The 27,500-nt window shown below is 40.3% G+C and overlaps 4 protein-coding genes across 7 annotated transcripts in view; 2 read left to right on the top strand and 2 right to left on the bottom strand.

The window, feature by feature from the left end:
• The window catches only part of med20 (mediator complex subunit 20), a 5,871-nt gene extending 2,326 nt beyond the window's left edge, over positions 1–3,545 (top strand). The window contains exons 3-4 of the mRNA XM_079413408.1: positions 745–998; positions 2,192–3,545. Of these exons, the coding sequence (XP_079269534.1) occupies positions 745–998; positions 2,192–2,416 (479 nt within the window). The 3' untranslated portion in view covers positions 2,417–3,545. The remainder of the gene's footprint in view (positions 1–744; positions 999–2,191) is intronic.
• Positions 3,546–4,352: 807 nt separating this feature from the next.
• On the top strand, positions 4,353–12,755 carry LOC306867630 (ubiquitin carboxyl-terminal hydrolase 49-like). Of its 4 annotated transcripts, none has more exons than XM_079413405.1 (7): positions 4,353–4,437; positions 5,062–5,137; positions 6,427–7,811; positions 9,521–9,725; positions 9,796–9,904; positions 10,129–10,334; positions 12,059–12,755. In XM_079413405.1, the coding sequence occupies exons 3-7, from the start codon at positions 6,486–6,488 to the stop codon at positions 12,160–12,162; spliced, it is 1,950 nt and encodes a 649-aa protein (XP_079269531.1). In that variant the 5' UTR covers positions 4,353–4,437; positions 5,062–5,137; positions 6,427–6,485; the 3' UTR covers positions 12,163–12,755. The 4 variants fall into 4 exon arrangements, with proteins under 4 accessions (XP_079269531.1, XP_079269530.1, XP_079269533.1 ...); XM_079413404.1 differs by having other exon boundaries at positions 4,368–4,763; XM_079413406.1 differs by having other exon boundaries at positions 4,387–4,763; positions 5,100–5,137.
• Positions 12,756–15,139: 2,384 nt separating this feature from the next.
• Positions 15,140–23,441, bottom strand: LOC306867381 (transmembrane and coiled-coil domains protein 2-like). Its single transcript, XM_079412999.1, has 5 exons — positions 23,107–23,441; positions 21,769–22,131; positions 19,068–19,657; positions 18,057–18,192; positions 15,140–16,775 (listed from the first exon to the last, which is right to left on the bottom strand). The coding sequence occupies exons 1-5, from the start codon at positions 23,107–23,109 to the stop codon at positions 16,476–16,478; spliced, it is 1,392 nt and encodes a 463-aa protein (XP_079269125.1). The 5' UTR covers positions 23,110–23,441; the 3' UTR covers positions 15,140–16,475.
• A 1,464-nt stretch (positions 23,442–24,905) lies between these two features.
• The window catches only part of cdkn1a (cyclin dependent kinase inhibitor 1A), a 4,617-nt gene continuing 2,022 nt past the window's right edge, over positions 24,906–27,500 (bottom strand). Inside the window, exon 3 of the mRNA XM_079412946.1 lies at positions 24,906–26,247. Within this exon, the coding sequence (XP_079269072.1) occupies positions 26,192–26,247 (56 nt within the window). The 3' untranslated portion in view covers positions 24,906–26,191. The remainder of the gene's footprint in view (positions 26,248–27,500) is intronic.

Here is a 27,500-nt window from a genome sequence, read left to right on the forward strand (position 1 = left end):
CATGCAGCAAGATAATGACCCAAAACATAGTGCCAAAACAACACAGGAGTTCATCAGAGGCAGGAAGTGGAAGGTTTTAGACTGGCCAAGTCCATCTCCACACTTAAACCCTGTAGAGGATGCATTTTACCTGCTAAAGAAGAGACTGAAGGGAGTAACCCCCCAAAACTGAAAGAGACTGCGGTGAAAGCCTGGAAAAGCATCACAAAAGAAGAATGCTAAAGTTTGGTGATGTCAATGGGTCTCAGGCTTCATGCAGTTATTGAAAGCAAAGGATCTGCAACTAAATATTAAGTCTTTTTCACTTGAATCTGTTAATTCTATCTGTTCCAATACTTCTGGTAACATGAAAAATGTGTGGGTTCTAACAAAAGGTGCTATCTTCTAAGTTGTGTATCAGATCCAGATGAAAATACCTGTAAATAAAAGCTGAAATATTAATCTCTCATCTCATATTCATCTTTTGATGTCAAACCCAAATGTTTTCAGTCTACAGCAAAAATAAAGGAATTGGCCTCACTGTTCCAATACTTTTGGAGGGCACTGTATATCAAAACTTCATTTTTGATTAGTAATATGCATTGCTAAGAACTTGATTTGAACAACTTTAAAGGAGATTTTCTCAATATTTAGATTTTTTTTGCACCCATTTCACAAAATGAACCCTTATGACTGTTTTTTATGTGGTGGTGGTCACATGTTGCCATGGAAAGCAGAAGGTCACTGCTTCTGGATGTGTTGCAGGCCAGCCGTCGAAGCTGCTGTACGTGATGCATAACTCGGAGACGCCGCTGAGCTGCATGGCTCTGTTCGAGGGAGGCCCGGGCCTCACCGCCGACGCCAACTTCGACGTCCTGATGGTCAAACTCAAGAGTCACTTCCAGAACGCCAAAGGACATAAAGTGGAGTCTCGCGGCACGCGTTATCGTTACTGCGACTTCCTGGTGAAGATCGGCACCGTTGCCATGAGCTCCAGCGCCAGAGGGATTTCAGTCGAGGTCTGAATGCGTTCAGTGGGACTCGTTCACCGTGTGCCTACTTTTCACAGAAAAAAAAAATAGTTGGTAACTTTTGTACAAATTTATTTAGTATTTTAGTAAATAAAAGTTTTTGTTTACATAATATATGAGACCCTGCAGCACAAAAGCAGTCATGAGTAACACAGGTATATCTGTAGCAATAGCCAACAATACATTGTATGGATCAAAATTATACATTTCTCTTTTATGACAAAAATCATTAGGATATTAAGATCATGTTCCATCAAGATATTTAGTAAATTTCCTACCGTAAATATATCAAAACTTCATTTTTGATTAGTAATATGCATTGCTAAGAACTTCATTTGAACAACTTTAAAGGAGATTTTCTCAATATTTAGATTTTTTTGCTCCCTCAGATTCCAGATTTTCTAATAGTTGTATCTCAGACTAATATTGATTATATTTCAGATGATGCATAAATCTTAATTTAAAAAAAATGTACACTTATGACTGGTTTTGTGCTCCATGGTCACATATTATTATGTATATATAAATACAAACACATACAGTATATATTTTGAAAATATTTACAAGTATATACTTATATTCATATAATTTATATAAAAATATATTTAATATATAAACATCATATTTTTCTGAAATATAAATGTGTGTATTTATATATAAATAATAAATATACACAGCACACACACATATTATGTAAACAAAAACTTATTTTGAATGCGACTAATCGCGATCAGCACTAGTCAAAATATCTAAAAATAATTTAATTTAAGATGCATTTTCTAGATCAGCAAAATGATGTAAGATATTTAGTCTGGTTTCCAGGAGGAAAAAACTAAATTAAGCATTTTGCTTTAAATAAATTAAATTATCTGCCAGTGGGGAAAGTCAAATAATCTTGTTTTAAGAGTAATTTCCAGATAATTTTAAGCAAAATGCACTTAATTTATTTATTTCCTCCTGGAAACCAGACTAAATATCTTACATCATTTTGCTGATCTAGTAAATGCATCTTAAATTAAATTATTTTTAGATATTTTGACTAGAAACAAGAAAGTTTAGTTTTTTCTCAGCGTTCCCACCAATGAATGAATAACTCACGCAGTGTTAGTGAATGAGAGCCGTTGTTTTCTGTGACTAACCGTGTTCAGAGACGCATGGTGATGGTGGTTGTGTGTCTGCAGGTGGAGTACTGCGCCTGCGTGATTCCCGGAGACTGCTGGAACCTGGTGAAGGAGTTCATGCAGAGCTTTCTGGGCTCAAACGCGCCCGAGCTGCCGGCGGTGTTCACTAATAAAGCCGATGGTCTGTACGTGCCGGTGGACTGCATGGACACCATGAGCCAGTACCTGGAGCTCTTCGGCAAAGTGCGCAAACAGCAGGTGCTTCCGGGCAGCGGCGTCCGCTGAGATCTGAGCTCGACCCTCGCAAACCACAGCCATCTTCAGAGTCTCTGACAGAACTTTATACAAGCCACCAGAACATTTCACACATGACTGTTTGAGTATGACATAAAGCATCCGTTCCTGCCTTTGTGTGGCTCTGGATGCTTGTTTTCTGTGTTTATACTTCTGAAATAAACTGTTTATTTTGATTTGTAATAATTTTATCAACACAAAATCAGTGTGGTGTAGTTTTAGTGTCATTAAAATCACTTTCACAGACTTTTACATGAACTGTTCCCTCCTGGTGGAATGACTCAATCTTCCAGAATCGGCTAAAAACACATCTCTTCCATCTTTATTTGACCCTCTAACTCTAGCACGCTCTATTCTAATTCTATTCTCTCTTCTTTTTTAGTCTTGCCCCTTTTATACTTGCACTTTATTCATTTACTAACTGCTTGTTTTCTTAAAAAAGGCCTCTAACACAATCTTGCTCTATTCTTTTTTCTTTATTATATATTTTTAAAACGCTTGTCATAGCACTTGCGTATCGTTGCTCTTTTGTTGATTTTGATTGCTTTATTTGGATAAAAGCGTCTGCTAAATGACTAAATGTAATTAAAATACTATTATATTTTGTATTAATATTTTGAATTAGATTTTATTTTCATGAAAAATGTTGCCTTGGCAACTAGCTAAAATAAAATGTAACGGTAAAAAAAAACTAATTATATCAGTTAGCATTTGTCAAATCCTTTTTTTTTTATGGTTTTAGTAAATGATAATAACCCTGAATCAGTGTCGAGGTAGAGATGCTTCTCAAAGCTTTAAAACCTTTTTAGTTTCCAATCTAATATACGGGTTTATCTGATCTTGAAGCTGTTTAATAATGTGTATAATGGAAAAATAGAGTGATTCTTTTTTTATTATTATTTGTCTCTAATTGGTCAGATTAACTCTCAAAAACACACAAACGAGCACTACAATTTAGATGACCCTTAATGTACTAGAGTTGTCATTGTCACGTGTCATTTGTCTTGTAACATGCGTCATTATGCGTGTTTGTACCGGATCTCGTAGCTTCCTCCTGACCAGCAGGGGTCGCCAGTGGGTTTTGAATACTTCAAAACAGAATCATATTAAAAATACTCCATCACTAAAATATGTATATCAGCTGGTAGGAAATGTTCTCTGAAAGTTTGCACTGGCGAGCAGCCACCAAAACGAACACATTTAAAATAAATGTATTTAGCTTTCAGTATATCAAGGCGTCTATGCACTGGTGTTTGTACAGAAACACCACATTTGCATTTAGCAAAAGCAGAGCAGATGATTGGCTAGAAAAGACCCATTCATTTGAATATGCATGAGCAGAACACAATGTGGGTGAATGCCGAGCCACATGCATTCAGTCTTATATTACACATGATCTTAAATTAGCATCAGCCAAATCACAGCAATTAACCAGCTCCACTCATTCAGTTCAACACCATAGACTTCTGCGCATCTACGACACACATCAGCTACTATTCGGCTCAACAACACAACATGCGATATTACAGGAAATCTAGGAGTTCCCCATTTTACAATTTTACAATCTTATCAAGTGGTCGGATAAAACTCTAGACCACAGTTGCAAAGCATGCTGGGTAGGCATACCGTATACTTCACCAACTGCATACATAGGTGTTCAACCTGTTTACGCTTATTTGTTTATCTTTTCCGCTTTTGGGAAACCATATAATCTGTGTTCATTTTATATGCCCTTGCTCATAAAAATAATCTTAAATGTAAAAAATAAATAAATCCTGGACAAGGTTAATCTGCTCATCTGACCCCGCCTCTGGAGCTTTAAAACCTGACAGACGCCTCCACAACCAATGAGAGACCGGCTCCACTGCGCTACCGACCGCCGTCTCGACCAATCAGAACACGGTCGTCGTACGACTGATCGCTCCTCGGCCAATCAGCGCACAGTGACGCCGGCGCTGGGCGGGTTCGGTTGAGCCGAAAATGGTGACAGCTCGCGCGTGCGGATGATGGCGGTAAATAACAGCTCAAAGAGAGTGTAAAAAAACCCCGCGCAAACATTAACCGTCATTTATCTCTGCAAACGCGTTTCACCGGCTGTCTCGTGCAGGACTCGCGCCGCGGCGCCGTTATTTCAGAGCCGATCGGTGGCTTTGCGGTGTGAGTTTATTCCGTGGCTGCGGCTCTTGCTGGTTTTTGTTCAGCGGGTTTAAAGTAACGGATCTCTCGCGCCGGTATAAACACGCACGCAAACACACCGATCGAGCGCCGGTAACGGAACCTACCGGATCCGCCGCTGCCGCGAATTCCGCGTGTCTCCCGGCGGAGCGTCTTTTGTTCTGTGAGTAGCGCTAGCGGGTTAGCACACACACACACACACACACACACACACACACAGACAGAGAAACACAACACACACACTCATAAGTGTACACACACTGCATTGTGAGACACACTCAAATACTAATAAAATATACAATCAGTCATTCATTACACTATATAGTCACAAACACAGCTGTCACATATGCATACACACACTTAATCATATAAAGCACCACACTGTTTAAAATCAGAATGGAACCATTTAATGGCACGATTTGTTTGTTCAAGTTTAGTAAATAACGCGTTTTCATCCACAGTTTTGATTCTGCATGATGAAGTGTTTTAATCTGTACAGCGGCAGGATGCTGATGCTGGAGCTCGCCGTTTCTCACAGTGAGTAATACTGCTTAAAACATTGGGCACTTTCGCACGGAGGAACCTTTTCATAGTTTCTAGAACTATTGGCGGAAGTTTCCACTTTTCGGCGTGTTCATACCACAGGAACGCATTTAGTTCCAGGAGCTCCGTTTGGAGGAACTAAATGAGCTCCTTCTTCAGAGCAGGGTCTAACACAGTTCTATAGGAACTAGGGCTAGTCGTAGATCATCGACAAAAGTCGTGCTCAGAATCGCAGATGAATCGCCTGCGATATTGAACGTGATATTGTGTAGCTTGTCTGTGATCTACGGCTCTGTGTATTAAATACCGCTCCATTTAAAAACAGGTGCTGGAGATTTACTACTAATCCCAGCACAGAGATGCGCATGACAATCGCATGCGATATATATATCGTGCAGCCCTAATAGGAACTAACGTTACCAGTGACATAAGTGTACGCCAATTGGCCAAATGCTTACAAAACACTGGCTACCCGGCATTTTTAAAAAGCCATAAATATTTACTCCACAAACATGAAGAACACCGAAAATAACGGCATTTACCTGTTCTCTGCAGCCTTGTGGTTTTTTCTAAGCCTTGATGATATGTAGCTGCAAGTTAGTCAGATTTTCGTGCTCTTTCAAATGCTTATATTGTGCGTTTGCATTCCATCTCCGTTATCACGAAACCCACGGCGCACAACAGAAACCGCTCCGATCACCGCATCGTCCATTCACCGGCTGTTGATTCGTGGATCGATTCTGAGATTATTGGAATGCATCGCGATTCTCACTGGAATCGATTCTGAGCTTAGTTTTTAACAGTAGATGGCACTCTAGGCTACTTTTTAACCACATACTCAAATTCTCATGAAGAAGAGCCCTTGTGAGTCATGTAAGTGGTTAAATGTACTTGTACTTGAACACCCTTGTAATTCGCTTCAACCTGTTTCTAAAGCATGCAGCGCCATCTGCTGTTAAAAACTAAGCTCAGAATCTATTCAAGAGAGAATCGCTTTGCATTCTGATAATCCCAGAATGGATGCAGAGCAATTACTTGATCCACGATACATCGATTTATTGTCCCAGCCCTAGTTGTTGATGTTTGTAAACGCCGCAAATAAAGACGTCGCTGTGGGACACTTCAGAGTTCCTAAATGCAACCAGAAAAATAACTAAGTTCCTACAACTATGCGGTGCGAAAGCGCCTATTGAGACATGCATGTTTTCAGTCATCTTTGTCAGCAGTAATGCGTTACTTACTTAAAATGATAACTTACAAACATTACGTTATCTTGTCCTTAGGATGAGTGCGGTCATGGCGTGTGGTTCCTGACTCAAAGTGCTCATGCGTGTTGGGAGACATGGATCGCTGTAAGCATGTGGTACGGTTCCGTTTGGGCCAGGGCCACTCCATCCTCAACCCGCAGATGTGGCGTTGCGTTGACTGCGGCACCACGGAGTCCGTATGGGCTTGTCTGAAGTGCGCTCATGTGGCGTGCGGCCGCTACATGGAAGAACACTCCCTGAGTCACTATCAGACGACGCAGCACCCGCTAGCCATGGACGTACGTGAACTGGACGTCTTCTGTTTCGCGTGCGGCGATTACGTGTTGAACGATAATGTCGAGGGCGACTTGAAGCTCCTTCGTGGGGCGCTATCCACTGTCCGCAGCCCTGGTCAGCGCTCCCTGCGTTCGTCTGCGTCCGATGGCAGACTTCGAGTTTGCGAGGTTGCGCGGGACGGCGCTATGCAGACGGCGTTGTGGCACAGACGGAAAACTCTCCTTCAAGGTGCCTTGTGCCATTGGAGGAGCCGACAGCAGGAGCAACACCGGAAGCGTGAGGAGAAACAGGAGCAAGAGCGAGAGGAAAAGCGACGGCAACGCAGAGAAGTCAAGAAGCGGCTGATGGGCGAACTAGCCAATGTGCCGCCGAGGAAAAGTGCGCGGCTTCTCACCCAGGCTCCTCGTCTGACACTCACACTTATTCCTCGGAAGTTCCGTGATCCTCCAGAACGACTCCCTTCGGCTCCCAAACAGTCCCTGCTGTCGCTGTCCAACAAGCACAGATATCGTGCTTCGCAGTTGTCGCGCCGCAGGAAGCTCGCGCCTGGAGTCACGGGATTGCGCAACCTCGGGAACACGTGTTACATGAACTCCATTCTCCAGGTGCTGAGTCACTTGCAGAAGTTCAGGGAGTGTTTCCTCACGCTGGACCTCTGCGAGACAGAGGAGCTGCTCGCTAAAACCAACCAATCGCAAGGAGCCCTCACTGCGCTGGGCCGCATGGGGAGGACGAGCGGAGGCGCCTTTAGCAAACAGAATGTCCCGCCCAGCCTGAGCTCGGCAGAACTGGTGCAACCGAAAGAGCCGCGGTCCTCGGCTCGGCAGCAGATGTCATTGTGTCATGAGCTGCACACGCTCTTCAGGGTCATGTGGTCGGGTCGGTGGTCGCTGGTGTCTCCGTTTGCCATGCTGCACTCCGTGTGGAACCTGATCCCGGCGTTCCGCGGCTACGACCAGCAGGACGCGCAAGAGTTCTTGTGTGAGCTTCTGGACAAAGTCCAGCAGGAACTGGAGTCAGACGGACCCAGGAAACACTTCCTGATTCCGATCACACAGCGGAAACTGTCCAAACAAGTCCTCAAAGTGCTCAACACTATCTTCCACGGACAGCTGCTCAGCCAGGTGACATGCAACTTACCTGGTTTGACGCGTGGTTCCCAGACTTGTTCCTGGAAATCTCCCAACACTAGTAAATTAAAGGGATAGTTCATGCAAAAATGTATTTAAAAACGTCCTGGCTCTTCCAAGCTTTTTTGGATTATTGATCTTTCAATAATCCAAAAAGAGTCCAATAAAACGCATCCATCCATAGTAAAAAGTGCCTCACACGTCTCCGGGGGGTGAATAAAGGCCTCCTGTAGTGAATTGATGCGATTTTTGTTTTAAAACTTTTTTTTAATTTCTAGCTTCAGCTGTCATACGCGTGTTTCACAATAGAACGCCGTTCCAGGGGATGACGTAGAACCTCGGCATAGCATAAACTCCAGTGAGAATATGCTAGTCTCATGAGAACCAACGTATGTTTACAGGAGCAAAGGAAAACTAGTCTCCTGTTGGCTTATATCGAAATCCTCCAACATTTTTCTTTATCGTTTTGTACCTCTAATTTGTGACCAGTGTAGTGTTTTGTTTTGCGCTCTCCTTGGCGCTTCCGCGTTCGTCACTTCTCACCAGAGTTTAAGCTAAGCCAACATCCTACGTCATCCGCCGGAAAGGCATTCTATTGTGAATGTGCGTACGACAGTTAGCATAAACTAGAGATTACGGTTTATAATGTTTTAAATATGGATAGTTTTCTTACAAAAATTTAAATACAGGAGGCCTTTATTCACCCCCGAAGCCATGTGAGGCACTTTTTTTATGATGAACGGATGCACTTTTTTTGGCTTCAAAATCTCAACCCCCCCATTCACTGCCATTATAACGCTTGGAAAAGCCAGGACGTTTTTAAATATAACTCTGATTAAATTAATCTGAAATGGGGATGTCACGGTACCAAAAATCTATTAGTCGGTATCGATACCACTAAAAGTACACAATACTCTATACCAAGTCGAAACCACAGTAAAAAATAATAATAATGCTTAAACATTAAGTCCTTTACAGTATTTAACATTACAAAAACATTAGTGGCACTTGGCCTTCAAAATAATACACACACACACACACACACACCTTTACTTTGAATGCAAGCATTAGTTTAAATTCACTGACATACTGGCAGGCTGAAAATATTTTTTAAAACCATTAACATAAACAATTTAAACCAGTAATATTAGCCGATAATGTTAATAAGGATAATCCGCGGACGGATACACAACGAATGAACAAGCTGTAGCTGTCAGACAGTTATGTGTGTGTGTGATCATGTGCACTCATTTAAATCTCACGCAATCATGTTCATTTATCGTCGCCATCTTCCATGTGTAGTTCTTCTGTGTGCTTGTAGGCGGGTTTTTTCGAGGACCGACTGAAACACTTCCAGGCGTATGCTCTGCCTGCCCCCGTCAGTTCTGGGAGAATTGCAGCCTCGCTAGTCGCTACCTTTGGTACCATTGGTACTTGCGCTACTAAAGAAAAACAAGTAACAGCAGGAATTTAAAATGTTTATACTGACTTGGTACTGTAGTATCGGTTCTCGTGACATCCCTAGTCTGAAAGAACAAAGGTTTATAAACCTGGGATGACGTGCAAAATGTGCAGTGTTGAAGGGCTCCAGGATTGTGTTTGGTTTAGAGGTTTCATTTTGAATTGATTGAATAAATGCATTAAGGACTAAATCATTGAGTGAATTATCTGCGATAATCAATGTTTCTGAACTGAACCTGCAGGTAACGTGTCTGTCCTGCAAGTGCAAGTCAAACACGGTGGAGCCGTTCTGGGATTTGTCTCTGGAGTTCCCAGAACGATACCACCGTATGGAGAAGCCCAGCACAGCGGCGTGTCAACGGAGCTGCTCGCTGTCAGAGATGCTCGCCAAGTTCACAGAGACGGAGGCTTTGGAGGGCTGCATTTACGCCTGCAACTTCTGCAACAGTAAGTTGCACCTTTCTTACAGATATCACAAAGTTGTTAATGCATTTATCTAAATGTTCTGCATTTTCAGGAAAGCACCGTAAATCGTCCCATAAGCCCCTGTCTCTTTCGAAGGCTTGTAAGCAGTTACTCATCTGCCGTTTACCTCAGGTGCTGCGGCTACACCTCAAACGCTTCCGGTCAGTCAGAACACCTCCCATGTTTTACCTTGACGTGTTCATTAGTTGGAACCAGGATCGTCCAAACTTGTTCCTGCAGAGTTCAGCTCCAAACACACCTAAACTAAACCAAGGACTTCAGACTAGAAACTGGTCGGAGCTAAACTTTGCAGGACATTGGTCCTCTAGGATTGGACACCCTTGGTTTGAACCTCATGCTAACGATTCCATCCACACTTGTCCAGGTGGTCCGGTCGGAATCACAGGGAGAAGATCGGCGTTCATGTGGCTTTTGATCAGGTCCTGAATATACAACCATACTGCTGCTCGGACGCTGCTCCGACGCCGCAGAGAGAAGCCTACACCTATGACCTATCTGCTGTAGTAATGCATCATGGGAAAGGCTTTGGCTCAGGGCACTACACGGCCTACTGTTATAACACTGAAGGAGGTGAGTCACGGTTCCCGACTAGCGAACTGCACCTCAATCTGCTTCATGCAGACCGCTCACAATTGGTGCGAACACAACCCTCGGTTTAAGCAAGCAGCCTGCATGCTTCAAATCTCTTGCAATGCATTTGCTACAGACAAATGCAAGTTTTACTTTATGCATGTTTTGGCAGTAGAAGCAACACTTTCCATTGTTTACTCCAAAGTTATCAGGCTGCAGTCTTAGCCACTAGTACTCAAAGTCAGTAGCCGGGTTTCCATCCAAAGTTGCAAATTTAACTTGTGTGCAAAAATTGGAATATAGCATAAAACATTTGCGAATAAGAACCATTTCCACCCAACGAGTCAAATAGAACAAAATCGTCACTTCCTGACAAACTGGCACTAAATGTCACAAAAAAAAAAAAAGAAGCCACTCAATATAATATTTGTTTTTTATATAATAAAAGGACTTGCGCCTCATAGTGAGCAGAAGAAACACAATAAATGCGGTCATTGCTTTCGAAGGCGGATGCCTGCTGTTTGGAAATGCATTCGTGTACGACAATTTTGGGAGGCAATTACATGCGCATGGAGGAATTACTTTTTTTCATCTCCCGTTATTCGCATTAACCCTTTTTCGCACAAACATCAAGCGAGCGCAAAAACTTTTAGCAAATTAGGGGATTTTTATTTGACTTCTATCACTCGCTTCTGATGTGATACTTTAAAGTGTGCATAAAAACAGGGTGAAAGAAACATAGCTAGTGTTGGGGATAATGCATTACAATTAATACAAGTTATGTAAATATATTTGATTCGTTTAAACAGCTGATTCATTCTTGAATTTAGTAAACTGCTCTCTCTGTGAATGGGGCTTTGAATCATTGATTCACACGATTCGTTCAAAACGCAGATTCATTCAGAAACTAAACATCACTGTGTTGCTCGGAGACACGCTACAATTCTGCTGTGGCTTTATAGGTAATATTTTTGGTGGCAAAACTGAGTAAAAACAGAAAATATTGTGTTTATAATATAACACAATATTAACTTCTTATTTACTGAACTGTTGTATAAAATCACATTTCCATTTGGGACAAACAGCACTTGTGTGATACTGCTCTCGCTGCTTGTGTGATATCGCTTATCATATGATATACAAGACACAAACTAATTTTTTATATATTTTGATAAAATATCTTGAATTTTAGGGCATAACTGCATTTATGGAGTTGTTGCCCTGCATCATATTTGTCAAGTCAATGAAATGTAAGATAACATACAGGTCTGGGGCGGGGCCAGTGTGTTAACTGTGTTCAAATATTTTAATTGCGTTATTTTTTTCATAACTAACTAATTAAGTTAACATGTTAAACTGACAGCCCTAGTAATTAGATTACTTTTTTTTTTTTTTTTTTAAGTAACTAGTAAAAGAACTACTTTGCTTAATTGCAACGTTTAATCGCGACATATAATCATTGCAGTTAAGTGTTCACCGTCTGTTTGATTACGTTTAATTTGCAACTAACTGCATGATTCTTAACCTACTCCTAAATATAATGTAGAAACTTCATTTTCTGTAAAGCTGCTTTGCAACTATTTGTATCGTGAAGAGCGCAATACAAAAACTTGAATTGAATAAAGGAATGCATTACTGTAGGTCAATTTTAGACTGTTTTGTTGGTGCATGCCGATGTACCACGTTATGCATGGTTTGCCACAGTAAAAGTGTTTGTGTCGCAGGTTTCTGGGTTCACTGTAACGACTCGGAGATGAACGTGTGCAGTGTGGAGGAAGTGTGCAGCACTCAGGCCTACATCCTGTTCTACACGCAGCGCTCCTCTTAGACCTGTCTGTCTCTCGCTCTCTTCTCTCTCTACCTGTTTCTCTCTGTCTCTCATTGGAGGTCTGTTCCTGACATCAGCCGTGAGACTCAGAGATTGACTGGTCTCTGCTGGCACAGTCACACTTTACCCAGGGCATTCAGGACCAAACTACACTCACCTGCAGGGTCCAGAACAGCAGGGACACACACAGATCAGCCCCTCCGCTGTCGGCGAGAGAGACAGATGGACACTCATCCTGGAGAGAAATGCGACAGCAATATGATCATCACACACTCTGAATCAGGAATTCTTCACCTTTGATACTGCGACTGTTTTCTACTCTCTTTCTAATCGGGATGAAATTCAGGAAAACAGAAAGCCTCTTCATTTACATCAGTGGTAAATGACCGAACAATCTTATGACGCTGAATGTCTAGTTGTGTGTGTGTGTGTGTGTGTGTGTGTGTGTGCGCGTGTTTGTGTGTGGAAGGGTGTGACTGCTGACCTCTGACCCTTGACCTTTGTCCTGTATCGTGAGAGCACCTGTTATCGACTTTATAGATCTTGTGGGATCTTCCTGATGATAGTGAATAAAAACAAATCATGAATCCCTGAGTTACCGTCGTCTTTATATTTGATGCACATCATTGCTGACCGACAGGTATATAGACAAACAGGTTTTTGAAACCATTAATCTTGTGTAATTAGAATACATGCTGATAGTCAACACATAGAATATTTGTGTTTAAATGCACGTGTTACTTTAAAAGAATATTTAAATTAACTCAAGTATTTAAACTTAATCCATTTACATCTGCACGTTCTTGGTTTTAAGAGGTTTGGCAAAACTGGGTTTCGTGAGTTGATAAGCTAATATGAAACAAATAATGGAATATTTGTTTATTTCCATGTAATGTTAACTGAGAACTGAACATGTAAACATGCTGATAAATTATTGAAGTGTTAACAAAATTTCAGGAAGTACTTAAAATATAATAGATCGAAGGATTTGGATGACACCCCCCTCCCAATATTAATCAACCTAAAATCTTTTTGTTCAATAATATTTTTATTTTTGTATTTTGAGAATTTTTTGGTACTAATTAATATTTATCTTTTTTTTTCATTGAAAATAGTAAAAAAATCATGTAATGCAGTATTTCATATTAAAATAGAGACTAGGCCCATAAAATCTAATTTGTGAAGGCAGATTAGCACCTGATGAGAGCAAGGAAAAAAACAAAAACGTAATTTTATGGTGTAACCTGTATAGGACTCTATAGAGAGGTTTGTGAATTCCCTAGTTGTTTGTAGACATAATTGTTTACTTTTATTAGGTTGTGGATTTAAATGTGTGAGTGGGTGTGTTAATTTAGCCTGGTTTCACAAACAGGGCTTAGACTAAACCAGGATTAGGCCATTGTTCAATTAGGTCATTTAAGCTATTTTTATAAACGTGCCTTAGAAAAATAACTTTACTGGTGTGCATCTAAAGACAAAACAAAGGCACTGATATGTTTAAAGATCAGTCAGAGCAAGTTTATTTCAGTTGAAATGGCTCAGATTTATATTTTAGTCTAGGGCTAGGCTTAAGCCTCGTTTGTGAAACCGGGGGTAGATGTTTTCGAGCAGGGATCCTGAAATCTGGCTCATTCCTGCAGAGTTTAGCTCTAACCCTAATCAAACACACCTGAGCTGCTAATCAGAGTCTTCAGGATCATTAGAGAATCACAGGTGAGTTTGATCAGGGTTGGGGCTAAACTCTGCAGCAGATTGGCCCTCCAGGGAAAGATCTGAGGAACCCTGGTTTAGAGTTTACCCCCTTCATTGCTGTGCATTTTTTTTGGCATCGTTCTGGATTTTTTTATTTTTTGCCCATTTCCCATGGCGGCCATTTTTGACCACGAAGACCATGAGTGTGACTTTTTTTTATCATGTTGAAATCATCCCCTCAATTTTTGTGTGTTCACATACCTATTTCATACCATTCCAAAGAAGCTACGATTTTTTAAATTTCAAAATGTAAAATGTATTTTTTTTTGTTTGATTTTTACTAGAGTGACTAAAGACCCCAGGGGGTTATATAAGAGGGTTAAAATGATTTATACATGGAATTAACTTGCATTTAAATTAAATGCATTATTTCACAAACACAGTTCTGCTGTCTAACAGAACAATCTGCCAGTATTAATATTGCATTAACACCCTGGCACCATGTGTCAAACCCAGGCTAGTTCTTCAGAAGTGCTGGTTGTAGTTGTCAGGGAACACTTGTTCAAATTAGTCTTTGTTAAATCTTTTTTGGTTAAATAACTTTTAAACCAGCCACTCAAACGGAAACTTACCGTTACGAAATCTCGCGCCATTTTAGCATTTAAATTCCCTCAGGCTGAAACGGTCCGTGCACGCGACTAAGGGCAGTTTATCCATGATATCCGTTAAGGTAAGTCTTAAATAAGACTAAATATCAAATGAACGGTGTATAAACAATATTAAAGTGCTTATCTCTACGCATAACATCTGATATTAGCCATTCTGTCCTCGTTTCTCTTTTCCACGCACAGTTTGTCAGATCTAATTTGCATAATGTTAATTAAAGGAAGCTGTTTTCCATCATCAGGAAGATAATAAAGTGTGTAAAACCTCCATCTGAACGCCAGGTGGCGCCCTTAAGCAGTTTTTAACATATCGATCCAGCAGGGAACCGATCAGATTGATTCGTGACCGATAAACCACATCACATCTGCTGATTTATAGAGCAGGATGACAAACATTAACCTGTTTTAGTGAAAAGAGGCTATTTCATAAACAAAGCATGCTGTATAAATTAAAGATCATCTGTCTCATGATTTTGAGCCGGAAGCAGGTGACTCTAATCCATCCTGGGATTAATGAACTTGATCTGGATTAAAATCAGCATCTGGATTACAGCTAAAGATGGTCGCACCGATGCAAAAAAATATGTTCACCAAAATTATAAAACAGAAAACAAATCATAGTCTATATTTGCAAATGTATTTACTAAGAATACAGTGGTGTTGTGATTCAGCAAACGGGTAGAAACATGAGAAATATGATCATGCTAACAGTGAGTGTTACACTATTACTGTGTTTACAAAATGTTCTGATGACAGATGTAGCATTGATTCTTGACTACTGACGTTACGTTTCTGCCCTGTGTCAAATATCACTTAACGATACACAAAGTAAAATGACAAAGTTTCCTTCTCCTCCATAACGAGGTATAACAGACGCTGAGATCCACAGAGACAAAACAAACTAAACGCAACACATTTGAGACCGTTTCGGTGTCAACATGAAAGAGTTCCTTTAGTCATGAAGATGTTTGGATCGGGAATGTGACGGTATTAAAGCCATGCATCAGCAGAAGACCATCCTCTGGACTTATTTCTTGTGTCCGCTCTAAGAACCAGTTTTAACATTCATTAGTTAAAGCAAAAAGGAGCTTAGTGGTCAAAAAAAAGGAAAGAAATTGCGATTAGGCGAAAGCTGTGATAATCATGCGGTCATCTTGTCAGTGAAGCACGGTTCTGTGATCAGCAGTAAATCTGCATCTGAAGACCAGAGAAACTCAGAAGAAACCCAGGAGATCCCTATAGAGCTAGCTGAATGAACAGATTTAACTGCTTTCATTGATACAACGTGACTAATAAACACACGACTACGACAATATATGCTTTATCTGAGTTCTTCTTATTATAATTTTACTTATAATAAAGTATATAATAATGCAATGCCTTTATCACTGCTTAGAATATCATGAAATATGTGTGCGTGTCTTATTCTGTGCAAGAAGCCACATCATCTCACAGAAGGATTTATTTCAAACACTCGACTGACGTTATGAAGTGAGTTTGGAGTTAAAAACATGTTATTAAACGTGGTATTTTCAGAAGGAGCAGCATTTACTACACAGAGCCGTAGTTCACTGAGAAGCTACGCAAACAGATGTTATTATAGCAAACGTTCAATTTCATGATTTTTTTGCGTAGCTTGTCAGTGAACTACAGCTCTGTGTAGTAAATGCTGCTCCATCTAAAAGCACGTGATGGAGATTTACTACTAATCACAGAACCAGCTTTACTGACAAGATGCGTTTCCTTATTAATCGCGCAGCCCTAAAAGAAACTCATTCAGAAGGAAAAGACAGGAAATGTAGAGCCATGGCCTGCGATTTAGACGGCACCATCTTCAGGCCACGTATCTCCTCACTGAAGCCATGGATGGATCTTTCTTGTACGTCCTTAAAGGTCTCACCCACTTCTGGTTAGAGTTAGAGTTTAAGTTCTGGACGTGTATTTTGTTCATGTTTTTCAGCTGGGCAACAGGAAAAGCTCAAGCCAATCCCAGTGTTTCCACAGTGTGACCAGGAAGAGCGCAAGGGCAAGGGTGGCGCCAACCCGGGCACGCGTCTTCATGAGGGGCGTGATGAAGTTGGCAATGGTGGAGACGAACACCAGCAGTACCGCCATCAGGGCCAGGATGACGTTGATGAGTTTTCCCAGCAGAGCTCGGGCATTAGCGTTCTCCACGCCCTCCAGCTGCACCACCTGCTGCTGTTGCTGCTGCAGCTCCAGTTTGGTAATGCGGGTGAGGCAGGACTCTACTGCTTCCTGCGGGCAAACACACACACACACACACTTGGGTTGTAACCATAGACTGTAAAAAAAGATGGACGACGCGTCTCCGCTTCCTTCCACTATAGAAAAGTGAAGCCAAAACATCTCAGTCTGGCCGCTGCCATCGTGAGTAAATGATGTCATTTGGAGCCCGAGTCTGCGCAGTAGAGTCATGAGGTGGAGCCGCAGAATCAACCATAACGACACATCCCGTTTTTATAGCATCAAATTACTAGCTAAAATCAAACTTGCCACAAAAACGAACAATTGTGAACATATATCAGCGTGATAACAACTACCTTAAATAACCAAAATCATATTTTTGGAAAATTGTATTGGAAGTGTAATTAATTTTTTTGTTATGACTCAAGTCGTTTACATGGAGAGGGCGGGGTTTATGAGCTGTACTGCAGCCAGCCACCAGGGGGCGATCAAAGAGCCCGCAGCTTCAGTTTCCAGTACGACTGAGACACACCTGGTTATAACACTTAGGAGTTTCTCTGGAGTGCCCAAAGTCATCGGAATTCATCGTTTTTATCAGGAGTGTCCAATTACACTTTTTTACACCTTTTTCACAAAAATCTGAAATTGCGTCAGCACAGAGTAAAGTTAGTTCCGTTACAGTCTGCGTCTATTACTCTATTGACCTGAAGACAATGTTTTTTTTCTTGGATATACATCTGAAAAAACACTGTCGTCTTGTATTCAGGGTCTAGACTTTGACATGTCAATAATACACCCACAAAAATAGGTGGCGCCAAATACACATAAAACGAGTGTGCCAAGAAATATGTAATGTAATGTGTGTTGTAATGATGTTAGAAGATCGCGAGTGAAAACTAAATTAAAAGAAAAGCTTTCAGCGCCATGACTGTCACGTTAGCCTGATGGGACCAAACTTCCTCTGTAAGTGATTTTAAAACGTAGGACAGTACCCAGATTTGAAGGCTACAATAAGATTTCACTTCTACTAATAATGACATTTTGGTAGGCTACTATGAGATTGATATATAATTCAGATGGGTTACCTTTCTTTTCTCTTCAGCTCACTGGAAGGAAATGGTGCTTTAGTTGCAAATGTTTTATGCAATATTACAATTTTGCGCATAACTTTGAATTGTAACTTAGCTTGTGATTAGCTGCTTCAGGTGTTTTTAATTTGCATTGAAAGCTAAACTCTGCAGGACAGTGGCCCTCCAGGAGCAGGATTGGACACCCTTGATTTTTAAGGTTGGAAACTTGCACATTTGCGCACTCTTGGTTATTGGTGGTCACCTGGATGTCTCGCGCTCTCTCGTACGACTGGTACGCCACCTTCTCCTCCATGCTGGCCAGCTCCTGCTTCAGATTGCTCATCTCGTTCTGATGGAGTTCCGTCAAGTCATTGAGTTGCTCTTCCAGACGCTCATATCTGGAGGAACGAGACAAGACATGCCTTAGGGCCCTATGGAATTATTTTTTTCCTAAATTCCGTTATTTTTTCATTTAAAATTTTCTAGACACTGTTTTAATGGTTAAATTACATGTTATTAATAAAAAAGCATGTCTAAATGAAATCATGAAACTTACAATATTAAACAGCAGTTTGTTAAACGTTTATGAAATGTTTAATACCCCTATGCCCTATGAAATGTTTAATTTTTTCTCAAATACAGCTTTATTTTTACCAAATTCTGATTTCCATTAATTTTCTGGATTTCGGTTTAAAGGTTTCATTAAATATTAATAATAAAAAACATCTCTAATTAATTGATTTTTTTTCTTTTTTTATTAAAAATAAATATTTTTATTTTTAATAAAAATATTTGATTAAAATACTGTTGGGTATTCAAAAGAAATACTGTTGGGTATTCACATTTTTCTGCTAAATAATTTTCTGGTAAATATTTTTTTTTTTTAAATAATGTTTTAAAATAATTAAATTGCTATTATTTGTACTGTCATTACATTAAGTGATATTTCTATCACCGGTTCTTCAAGTTAAACCAATCTTTTATTTTGACGGGTTGCTGTGAAGACCTTTAAGTTTCTCTGTTTATATATGACGATAGTTTTTCTCAAAAGAAATGATAAAATGCTCATGACGTGATTCTCAGAGCAGTTGTAGAGATGATGTTCATGTGTTCATGTACTCATATATTTAGGCGGCAGAAGATGAAAACACCGCGAGCATCACCACGCTTCAGTGTTTGGGTAGTAAAACGCATCACGGAAATCATAGAGCCCTAATGCCTGAAGATCCGACTCCAGAGAGTGTTGGATTTGCTGTAGGTGCTGCAGTCTTACCTGTATCGCTCCTCCTGCAAGCACTGGGTCATGTAGCTGTAGTCGCTTTGCAGCTGCGCTTTCATGTCCTCGATGCCGTCCTCCATATGCACCTGACTAACTTTGATCTCCTGCAGGCCTTCCAGCAGGGCATCCCAAGAGGAAGACGACGAGTGGTGGTGATGATGGTGGTGATGATGTCCGTCCAGTCGCGGGCTGCCCATTGCCGCTCCCGCCCCGCCGGAGTTGCTTCCACCCGCCGACCCGGAAGTTGCGCTGGAGCACTCGTCGTCGCTGCCGTATTTGGGGCTAGAGACCAGCGTGGCGCTGCCACTCAGAGCTCTGGGTGTCTCCTCCGTGTGCCCATCCTCCAAAGTGTCCTTTAGGTGGGCGATGTTGTCGGCGCTACCAAACTTGTTGCGGATGAGACTGGCGAACTCTCGGGGTTTCGAGACGACGGCGGTGTGTGTGAGGGCCGAGACTCCACCCTTGACACCTACCACTACTCCACCTCCGAAACCGCTGATTCCCGCTCGAACATTGGCACCTACATCCTTCAGCCCCTGCTGCATGTCCCTGAAGACGTCTTTGGGCTGTCGCGCAGGACCATTCTGCAGAACAGGGAATAGACATCATTACTCCAGAACAGGGATAGGCAGCATCGGTCCTGGAGTGCCGATGTCCTACAGAGTTTAGCTCCAACCCTGAAAAAAACTGACCTGCCTGTTAGAGGTGCGAATCACCAGAGGCCCCACGATATGATATTATCACAATACTTGTGTCACGATACAATATTATCATGATTTTTATTGCAATTTATTACCTTTTTTCAACTTCAAATTATGTCCCCAAAGGAAAACTTTGGCAACATCTCTTTTAACTATAAAGAAACATTCTCGGTTTGTTCATCTCACTTCAATTTTATTGCTGCAGTGCAAAAAGCGATTGTCAAGCAGACAAACTGACCAACACATTCATGAAAACCTGTTTTTAGTTTGATCTGTTATTTGTATTACAGTCTAGTCTAGTCCACCTTAATTCAATGTAAACAGGTATGCACTGCTGTGCTATTACAGTAAGTAAAAGTAGAATTACTGGTATTGAGAGTAAATTACTGGTAACACTTTATTTCTATAGTCCACTTCAGACATTCTACTAACAGTAAGTAACTTTGCAACTACATGTCAACTAGTAGTCATTAGAGTATTAGTAGACTGTCTGCTTAATATCTTTTAACACTTTATTTTAATGGGTCCACAACATATAACATATGTTGAGAAACTTTGCAGGTATATGTCAACTTACTCTACTAACCCTAAACCTACCCTAACAGTCTACTCTGAGAGTTAGTGGACATGTAACTGCAAATTAATGAGAATTAGTTGACATGTAGTTACAAAGTTACTTGTAGTTAGTAGAGTGTCTAAAGTGGACTATCAAAATAAAGTGTAATCAAATTACTGTTAAATTTAAAATTAATAAAACATGGTCTTACATCCGATTTAAACACGGACCTATAAACGCGGCTTTCCTGATAACTTTTCGCGATGCCGCCATCTTTATTTTACTAACTTACTGCATGCTGACGGTAACCTCACCAGAAAAAAACTCAACACCACCATCTAGTGGACTGTATAGAAACGGATCTTATTATTCTACCATTAGTATAATAAGAAAACGATACTTGGCATCTGTGTATTGATAGAGTATTACTAACCCCTACTGCCTTATGCTGCGTCCCAATGTGCCTACTTATACTATGCCCTTACAGTGTGTACTCTTTTGATAAAGAACAAGAACACACTTCTGAGTGTGTAGTAGAACAGTAGACAAGCTTTGGGACATACTATCACGTCACACAACTGCGTCTTTACCAGACAGCTCTGTCGCACCTGTTACACGCACCCTGTCGCTGTAAACTGGCCTGTCAGTCATCTTGTCACTGTTAACGTCCTCCACATTTCATTTCAGTTAACTTCCTACCGTATTAGAGAGAAAAGAAGCAGCTGCGGGTGTTTCATGCAGAGAACTCTGCTTATATTTTCTTCATAATGATGCATTTAAAATTTAACGTTTATAAAAGTTCACATTGCTGTTGCAGATGAAATATAGCAGATAACATTAAATATATATTTTTTTTTTACCAGGTTAAATGTTGATTATTAGTAACTAGTAACCTTTTTCTAAACCTCTCTACCTAACTGTCGATCGCGCACATGTTTGTAGTTTTCTAATGCATTTTATTCATGTTTGTAGTTCTGGACCGAATTCTTTGCCAAAGTGCAATAGATTCACACTTCAAATAGACCCAGGGGCGCTGCTATGGTTTGTAGGCCCCTGAACAGTATATTTACTCAGGGGCCCCCTTGGTAAAAATCGCGTTCCGGGGTTCCCTCCGGTAGAAATCGCGTTCCCCCCTAGGGGGGGCCCCCTTTAACGCCGGGCCCTTGGAATCATTCTAATCTTCCCCCCTTTATGGTGCCCCTGAGTAGACCATCCAGATGCTTTTGGCATACTCTTTTTAACATACTATGCCTTGGGACACAATTATTCTAATCTCACATACTATATAGGATGGATAGTATGAACATTGGGACGCAGGATTAGCAGATTATCTTTTTCAGGTGTGCTTGTTTGGAGCTAAACTCTGCAGGACAGTGGCAATCCAGGACCGACGTTGCCTATCCCTGCTCTAGAAAAACCTGCATGCGTGTGAAATTACCTGCTCGATTTCTTTAAGTTTCTTGTGATAGTGCTCGAGCTTCTTGTGCAAGTGTGCAATAGTCTGCGCAGACTTCTGGTTCTTCTTCTCAAACACCTGTTTGATGCGCGACGCCTGCTGCTTGTCTGCATTGTGGGCCAGTTTGAGATACTCGGCCACATTATCGTCACGGGCCTCCTGTTCCACGCGGATCTGTTCGGTGATCTTCAGGATCTTCTGCTGCAGGTGTTCCAGTGCCACTCGTGTTCTCTGGACCTCGCCGCATGCCCCGTCTGACCCTGCCTCCACGCTGATGTTCCCGTCTGACCCGCCATGGCTCACGGAGGGCGGCAGACTCAGAGTGGACACTTCGCTTTTATCCAGCTGCATGCACAACATGAAATCAAGCACTGAGTGGCGCTGTCATGCTATCAGAAACATGAGACATGAAACCACACTATTTAACACCTCTGTTATTTGCGCAGCAGCTGCACGAGCGAGTGGTCACGTCTGTTTACAAGCTGAACAAAAACTCACGCTCAGAGTGAGAGAGACACAGCGTGACCCACTTTAGTTCTGAAGATATCGCTACTTACACAACATCACACTAAATATATAAGCAATCTGAAACAGTAAGTGCATGTCTTCAGTGCAGGATAGACAGCACACTGTATCTGAAATTAATCATTCATAAAATGCAACGTCGCAATTCACTCCCAAAACACGCTGGATGAATGAATGTCACGCATACACGATACTAAGTGGCAGCAAGTTTTCAACCTGCAATACCTCAACTGTGCATGCATAAGAGAATGCGTTTCGCCTGCATGACAAAATGCACACATGCATTAAAAAAGATGCATGGTCTGCATGTGTGTTTAGAGTCACACTGACACTGCAGGGTTTCACGAGGCCATGCATCTTGGCATGCATGCAACCTGCACACATAGTATGCGTGTTTCTCTGAGACCAGGTTTGTTGTGTTACATACACATGCACGCACACGCAGCAGGGCTCTTCTAAAGGTTAGCGTAGTCCATGCATCTTTTAACGCATGTGAATCTGAGTCATGTCACCTGCCGAGAGCATGCGCATGTGTGTGTGAACTACAGGCCGCTGATGGACGCATTTAGAAAGTAGGTTGGAGCTGAGCGATGGGAGACAGCCAACACACACACGCATGCATGCAGCGTAAATCAGGGATGTGTGTCAGATGACAGTGGACGAGTTAAACACATGAGAAAAAACCGCAGCTGACTTCTGACATGCAGAACAGCGCGTGAGAGAGAGACAGATGGGTGACGATGGATGGATGGATGGTAAAAGGCAGGAACAGAAGATTAATTTGTGATAAATTACCATGGTCTTCAGTCCAGGGCGTGCAGCTTGACTGCAGAGACGTGTAAGAGGGCCATATCCCTCCCGTCTGTCTCTCTCTCTGTCTGTTCACCTCTCCTCCTCTAGCTGTCTATCTCTCGCTCCTGTCTGTCATGGTTCACGCTAGAGTCAAAATCGGCTGCGGTTTCGTGTTTCTCATCTTTGTCTCGCCTGTATCTCAGGCTTCTTTCTCGTCTCTCCGGCCGTGTGTTTGTCTGAGTGTTTCGACGAGGCTGAGGAGCAGATGAGCAGAGGGGGAGGGGGGTTCAGCGGAGCATGCGTCACACACACACTGCAGCGTTTACACACACACACACACACACACACACACACACACACACACACACACTCATCTTAAACTGTCTGTGTATGTGTGTGTGTTTGTTTTCATTGTGTGTTCATGAGAGCACATTTGGAGTGTGTGTGTGTGTGTGTGTGTTTTCACAGTGAGAAACACATTTTTAAGGGATATGCATGTGTGTGTGTGTGTGTGTGTTTTCACAGTGAGAAACACATTTTTAAGGGATATGCGTGTGTGTGTGTGTGTGTGGTGGGGGGGGGGGCATTCCCCCAACAGACAGAGGGGCTGATGGGAAACGCTGACGTCAGTCTCATAGCAACTGCTTCATACGCTTCATAACAACTGGGTCACTATTGCTGAAGGTGTGCTACGCACATAAACACGAGCTACATGCGCGTGACGCGCAACTGAGGTTACGCATTTCTTATTTAAAAGAATATTTTGCTTTAAAGGATACAAATGACTTCTCCGGCATTTGGTCGATTACAATAAGGTTGATTCGTCCCTCTGTGCTCAAGTTAACAAATGGGAAACAGAAATGCAGTACAATGCAAAAATAAACGTTTAAAATACGCAAACGACAACATGAAATTTCTAAATTTATTGAATTTATTTATTTAACTGAATATCCCTGGACTGATTGTGAACAATTGTTTTTCTGAAGACAAAATTCAAATTCAGAACTTGCCCCGCATCCTTTACAACTGGCGTTACCCAAGCAACCTTAACCTTAAAAATGGTAACTAATAGTTGGATATCTATGAAGTCTTTGTTTCCTAAAACTAGCAAATTAATGCAGTAATTTAATGCCATTCAATAAACAGCAATAAAGAAAAAGCGTTAAATTTTATATTAATTTATTTTTAAATACAGGTTATTGGACATCACATGATGGAAGTAAAATTCAGTTTCGCATCGACTTTTAACATAACACGTTAGCTTTATTTACTCGATTCACTTACCAGTCCAGAGAAAGGGTCGATTAGCACTACATTAGTAACACACTAGCAGAAACCCAAACCCAGATGTACCAAACTAACAAAAATATGTTCTAAAAACAATTTGGTAACGTTCCCATTAAGTCCTGAAAATATTATTTCTGATGTTCTATGAACATTCGAAACATCCATTGTTTTTTTTTTACGTTTTTTCTTGGTTACTCAAATGTCAAGAGAACATTCCATTTTATCATTTCGCAAAATTATGTGAACATTGAATTTGAATGTTCTCTCAACGTTCTGAAACAAAAAATGTTAGACGAATATCCAACCAATGTTTCAGAAACGGTTCCACAAATGATGTGTTTTTGTGCTAACATTTTAAGAATGTTATTAACGACCAGATAACGTTGAACAAACGCTACTATAAGAACGTTTGTTCATAACTTTGAGAGAACCTTGCAAGAACGTTCTGAAAACGTTCTGTTAGGTGGGTAGTCTTAGCACAAAATGCATGTTTTGTATAGAATCACCATTTCTTTATAAACAGCTTTATTACAAGAACAATTACATGTCAATCTACAATACAATATTTATCCGTAAAATAAATACAGCATATATTTTGAGCTCTTTAACAATAACAGACATGTGCAAGCTACACTACTCAAAATAATAAGTGCAATTTTCCATCGACGGCGGATAATCCGGATATTAACAGGATATTTACAGACAGGTCGCAGAAATCTACAAGTAGCCTATCAGGATATGAGACAATCACAAAGCAAGAACAGATTCAATAAACGTTTGCTGGAATGCAAAACTTAAGAAACTGAATGTATCCAGCATCTCAATTAACGAATGCAGAAAGCGTTCGTATCTGTGATTACGTTTATTTCAAACAAACGTTACTTGTATTTCCGTGACTACAAGTAAAACTGAGAGTGTTTGTAAATATGCTGTAGTTGCAACGGCGGCGTTCACAGAACGCAAGCAGAACTAATTTCTGTGTAAAACATTCATAAGCAATTTACAAAGAATTTGTAGATAATTCATTCTGCTCGTGTTTCACAAACGACGCCAAGTGTTTGCCAACAATTTTACGTTCTAAAAACGTAATTGCATAGTTGTGCGAGAACATACTTAGAAGGGTTAGAATTATAAATAACTTCTATATGTTAAAAAACAAAACAAAAAAACATTTGGCACCAAATGTTAGGTTTTAAAATTAGCTACAAGTATTGTGCAATAAAAGCAATACATTTGTATACATGGACACTGAAAAAGCAGTGTTTTATAACCTGTCGTATTGTTCGTAATGAAACTCTTTCGTTATAATTTTGTGGTCCCGCTGAGAGACGAATTCTGACATGTTTCCAGAATCTTTTCACCTCCTCCACACAAAACCTAGTCAATTTAAAAAGGATTTTAACGCATTTTCTTAAATGGAAATTTGTATAAATGTTAACCGTTGACATGCAAACATAAACAGGAAGAGGAAATGACAGAAACAATTTCCTATTAATGAATAACATTCAAAAAACATGATAGAAGATGGAAAATAAGTTCTGGAACAGTCTGTTGCGTGTTTCTTCGCGTTCGGTCCATGACACCCGCACGGACCCAACAGCGCGACGGAACAATGCTATGAATGACTGATTAGAGTTCAAGAGAGGATGAAGGTAGATGATGGCGTAGAAAAACAGAAGATCTGGTGAGAACAAGCGGTGGTTTGCGTCAGTTTTTGTGTGTCAGTGTTCCTCCTGTGAGAACAAGAGTCCAGACGAGACACACTGGCGATCCTGAGTGTGTGTGTGAGTGTGTGTGTGTGTTATTGTCCTGATTTGCGGGGTGTGGCCACAACTCTCTTCTTGGCTTGGTAGAAATCTGTTTGGATAAGAGAGAGAGACACAGAGAGAGAGAGAGAGAGAGAGAGAGAGAGACACAGAGAGAGAGAGAGAGAGAGAGAGAGACACAGAGAGAGAGAGAGAGAGAGAGATGATAAGAATGCTTCTGTTATTAGTCAAACTCTCATTCACGCCTCTGTTTAACTGACATCATTACTCATCTCTCAAAACCTCTCCAAGTCATATTTCACTCCTGTTCTGAAACTATTACATTTAAAAATAAATGTCACATATTAATTAAACAGAGCTTTCTTTAAATTCTGATGCAAAAAAACTCATTATGCATTCAAATATTTAGTTTTGTAACTTTCTTTTAGTTTTTGTAAGTTTTCTAGTTTTTTCACTCATATTAGATAAGAATTAGTTGATAATACGTTTATTATTTAAATCAGCATAAATGACAGATTGTTGTTATTGTTACTAAAACTAAAAAAAGTTTTGGTGAGTGAAATAAAATAAAAAAATATATATAAATATTAGATGAAAAACATATCTAACTGAAATAAATATTTTTGATTTGAAGTGCTAAACGTACAAAAGCTAAAAATAAAATAAATAAAAACGTAGTAATTTTAAAATAATAATAATAACACCTATTTAAAAAAACAAAATTAAACCTGTCATTGCATTGTGCATTATTGACTTGATAATTAAAAACAATTTTCTCTGAATTCTTATACAGAAACAAAATAAAAAAAAAATCTCATGCATCCAAATAGTTTAGTTTTGTAATCTTCTTTTAGTTCTAGTTTCGTAATGACACCAAATTAATTACATACTGTTGGTACGGTTACTAAAACCACAACTAGAAAAAGTGATTGAAATAAATCTGAAACAAATAAAAATAAAATACAAATATTAGATGAAAAACTATTAAAATAACTTGAAAAACTTAACCAAATGTTGCTTTAGCGACTAAATTAAATAAACATGTTTAAATACTAAAATGACTAAAACTAACACTGAAATACACAAACAGAAACACTAAAAATTACAAAGGCTTTGATTTGAGTTTTAGTATTTTAGTTAAATTAATTGCTAAATTAGTAGCCTATTTGTTGAAATATACTAAATTTAAGTAAACTCCAGTGAAAATTAAAACACTAAAACTTAAACAATAAAGTTAATTTAAAATAAACTTTACAATTGAACTAATATTTAAATATGTCATTATTTGTAACTGTGTATTTCCGAGTCTTTGTTTGTGCAACATACGAACAGATTCTTGAGGTT

Source organism: Barbus barbus (assembly GCF_936440315.1).
Source record: "Barbus barbus genome assembly, chromosome: 49".
NCBI classification, from domain to species: Eukaryota; Metazoa; Chordata; class Actinopteri; order Cypriniformes; family Cyprinidae; genus Barbus; species Barbus barbus.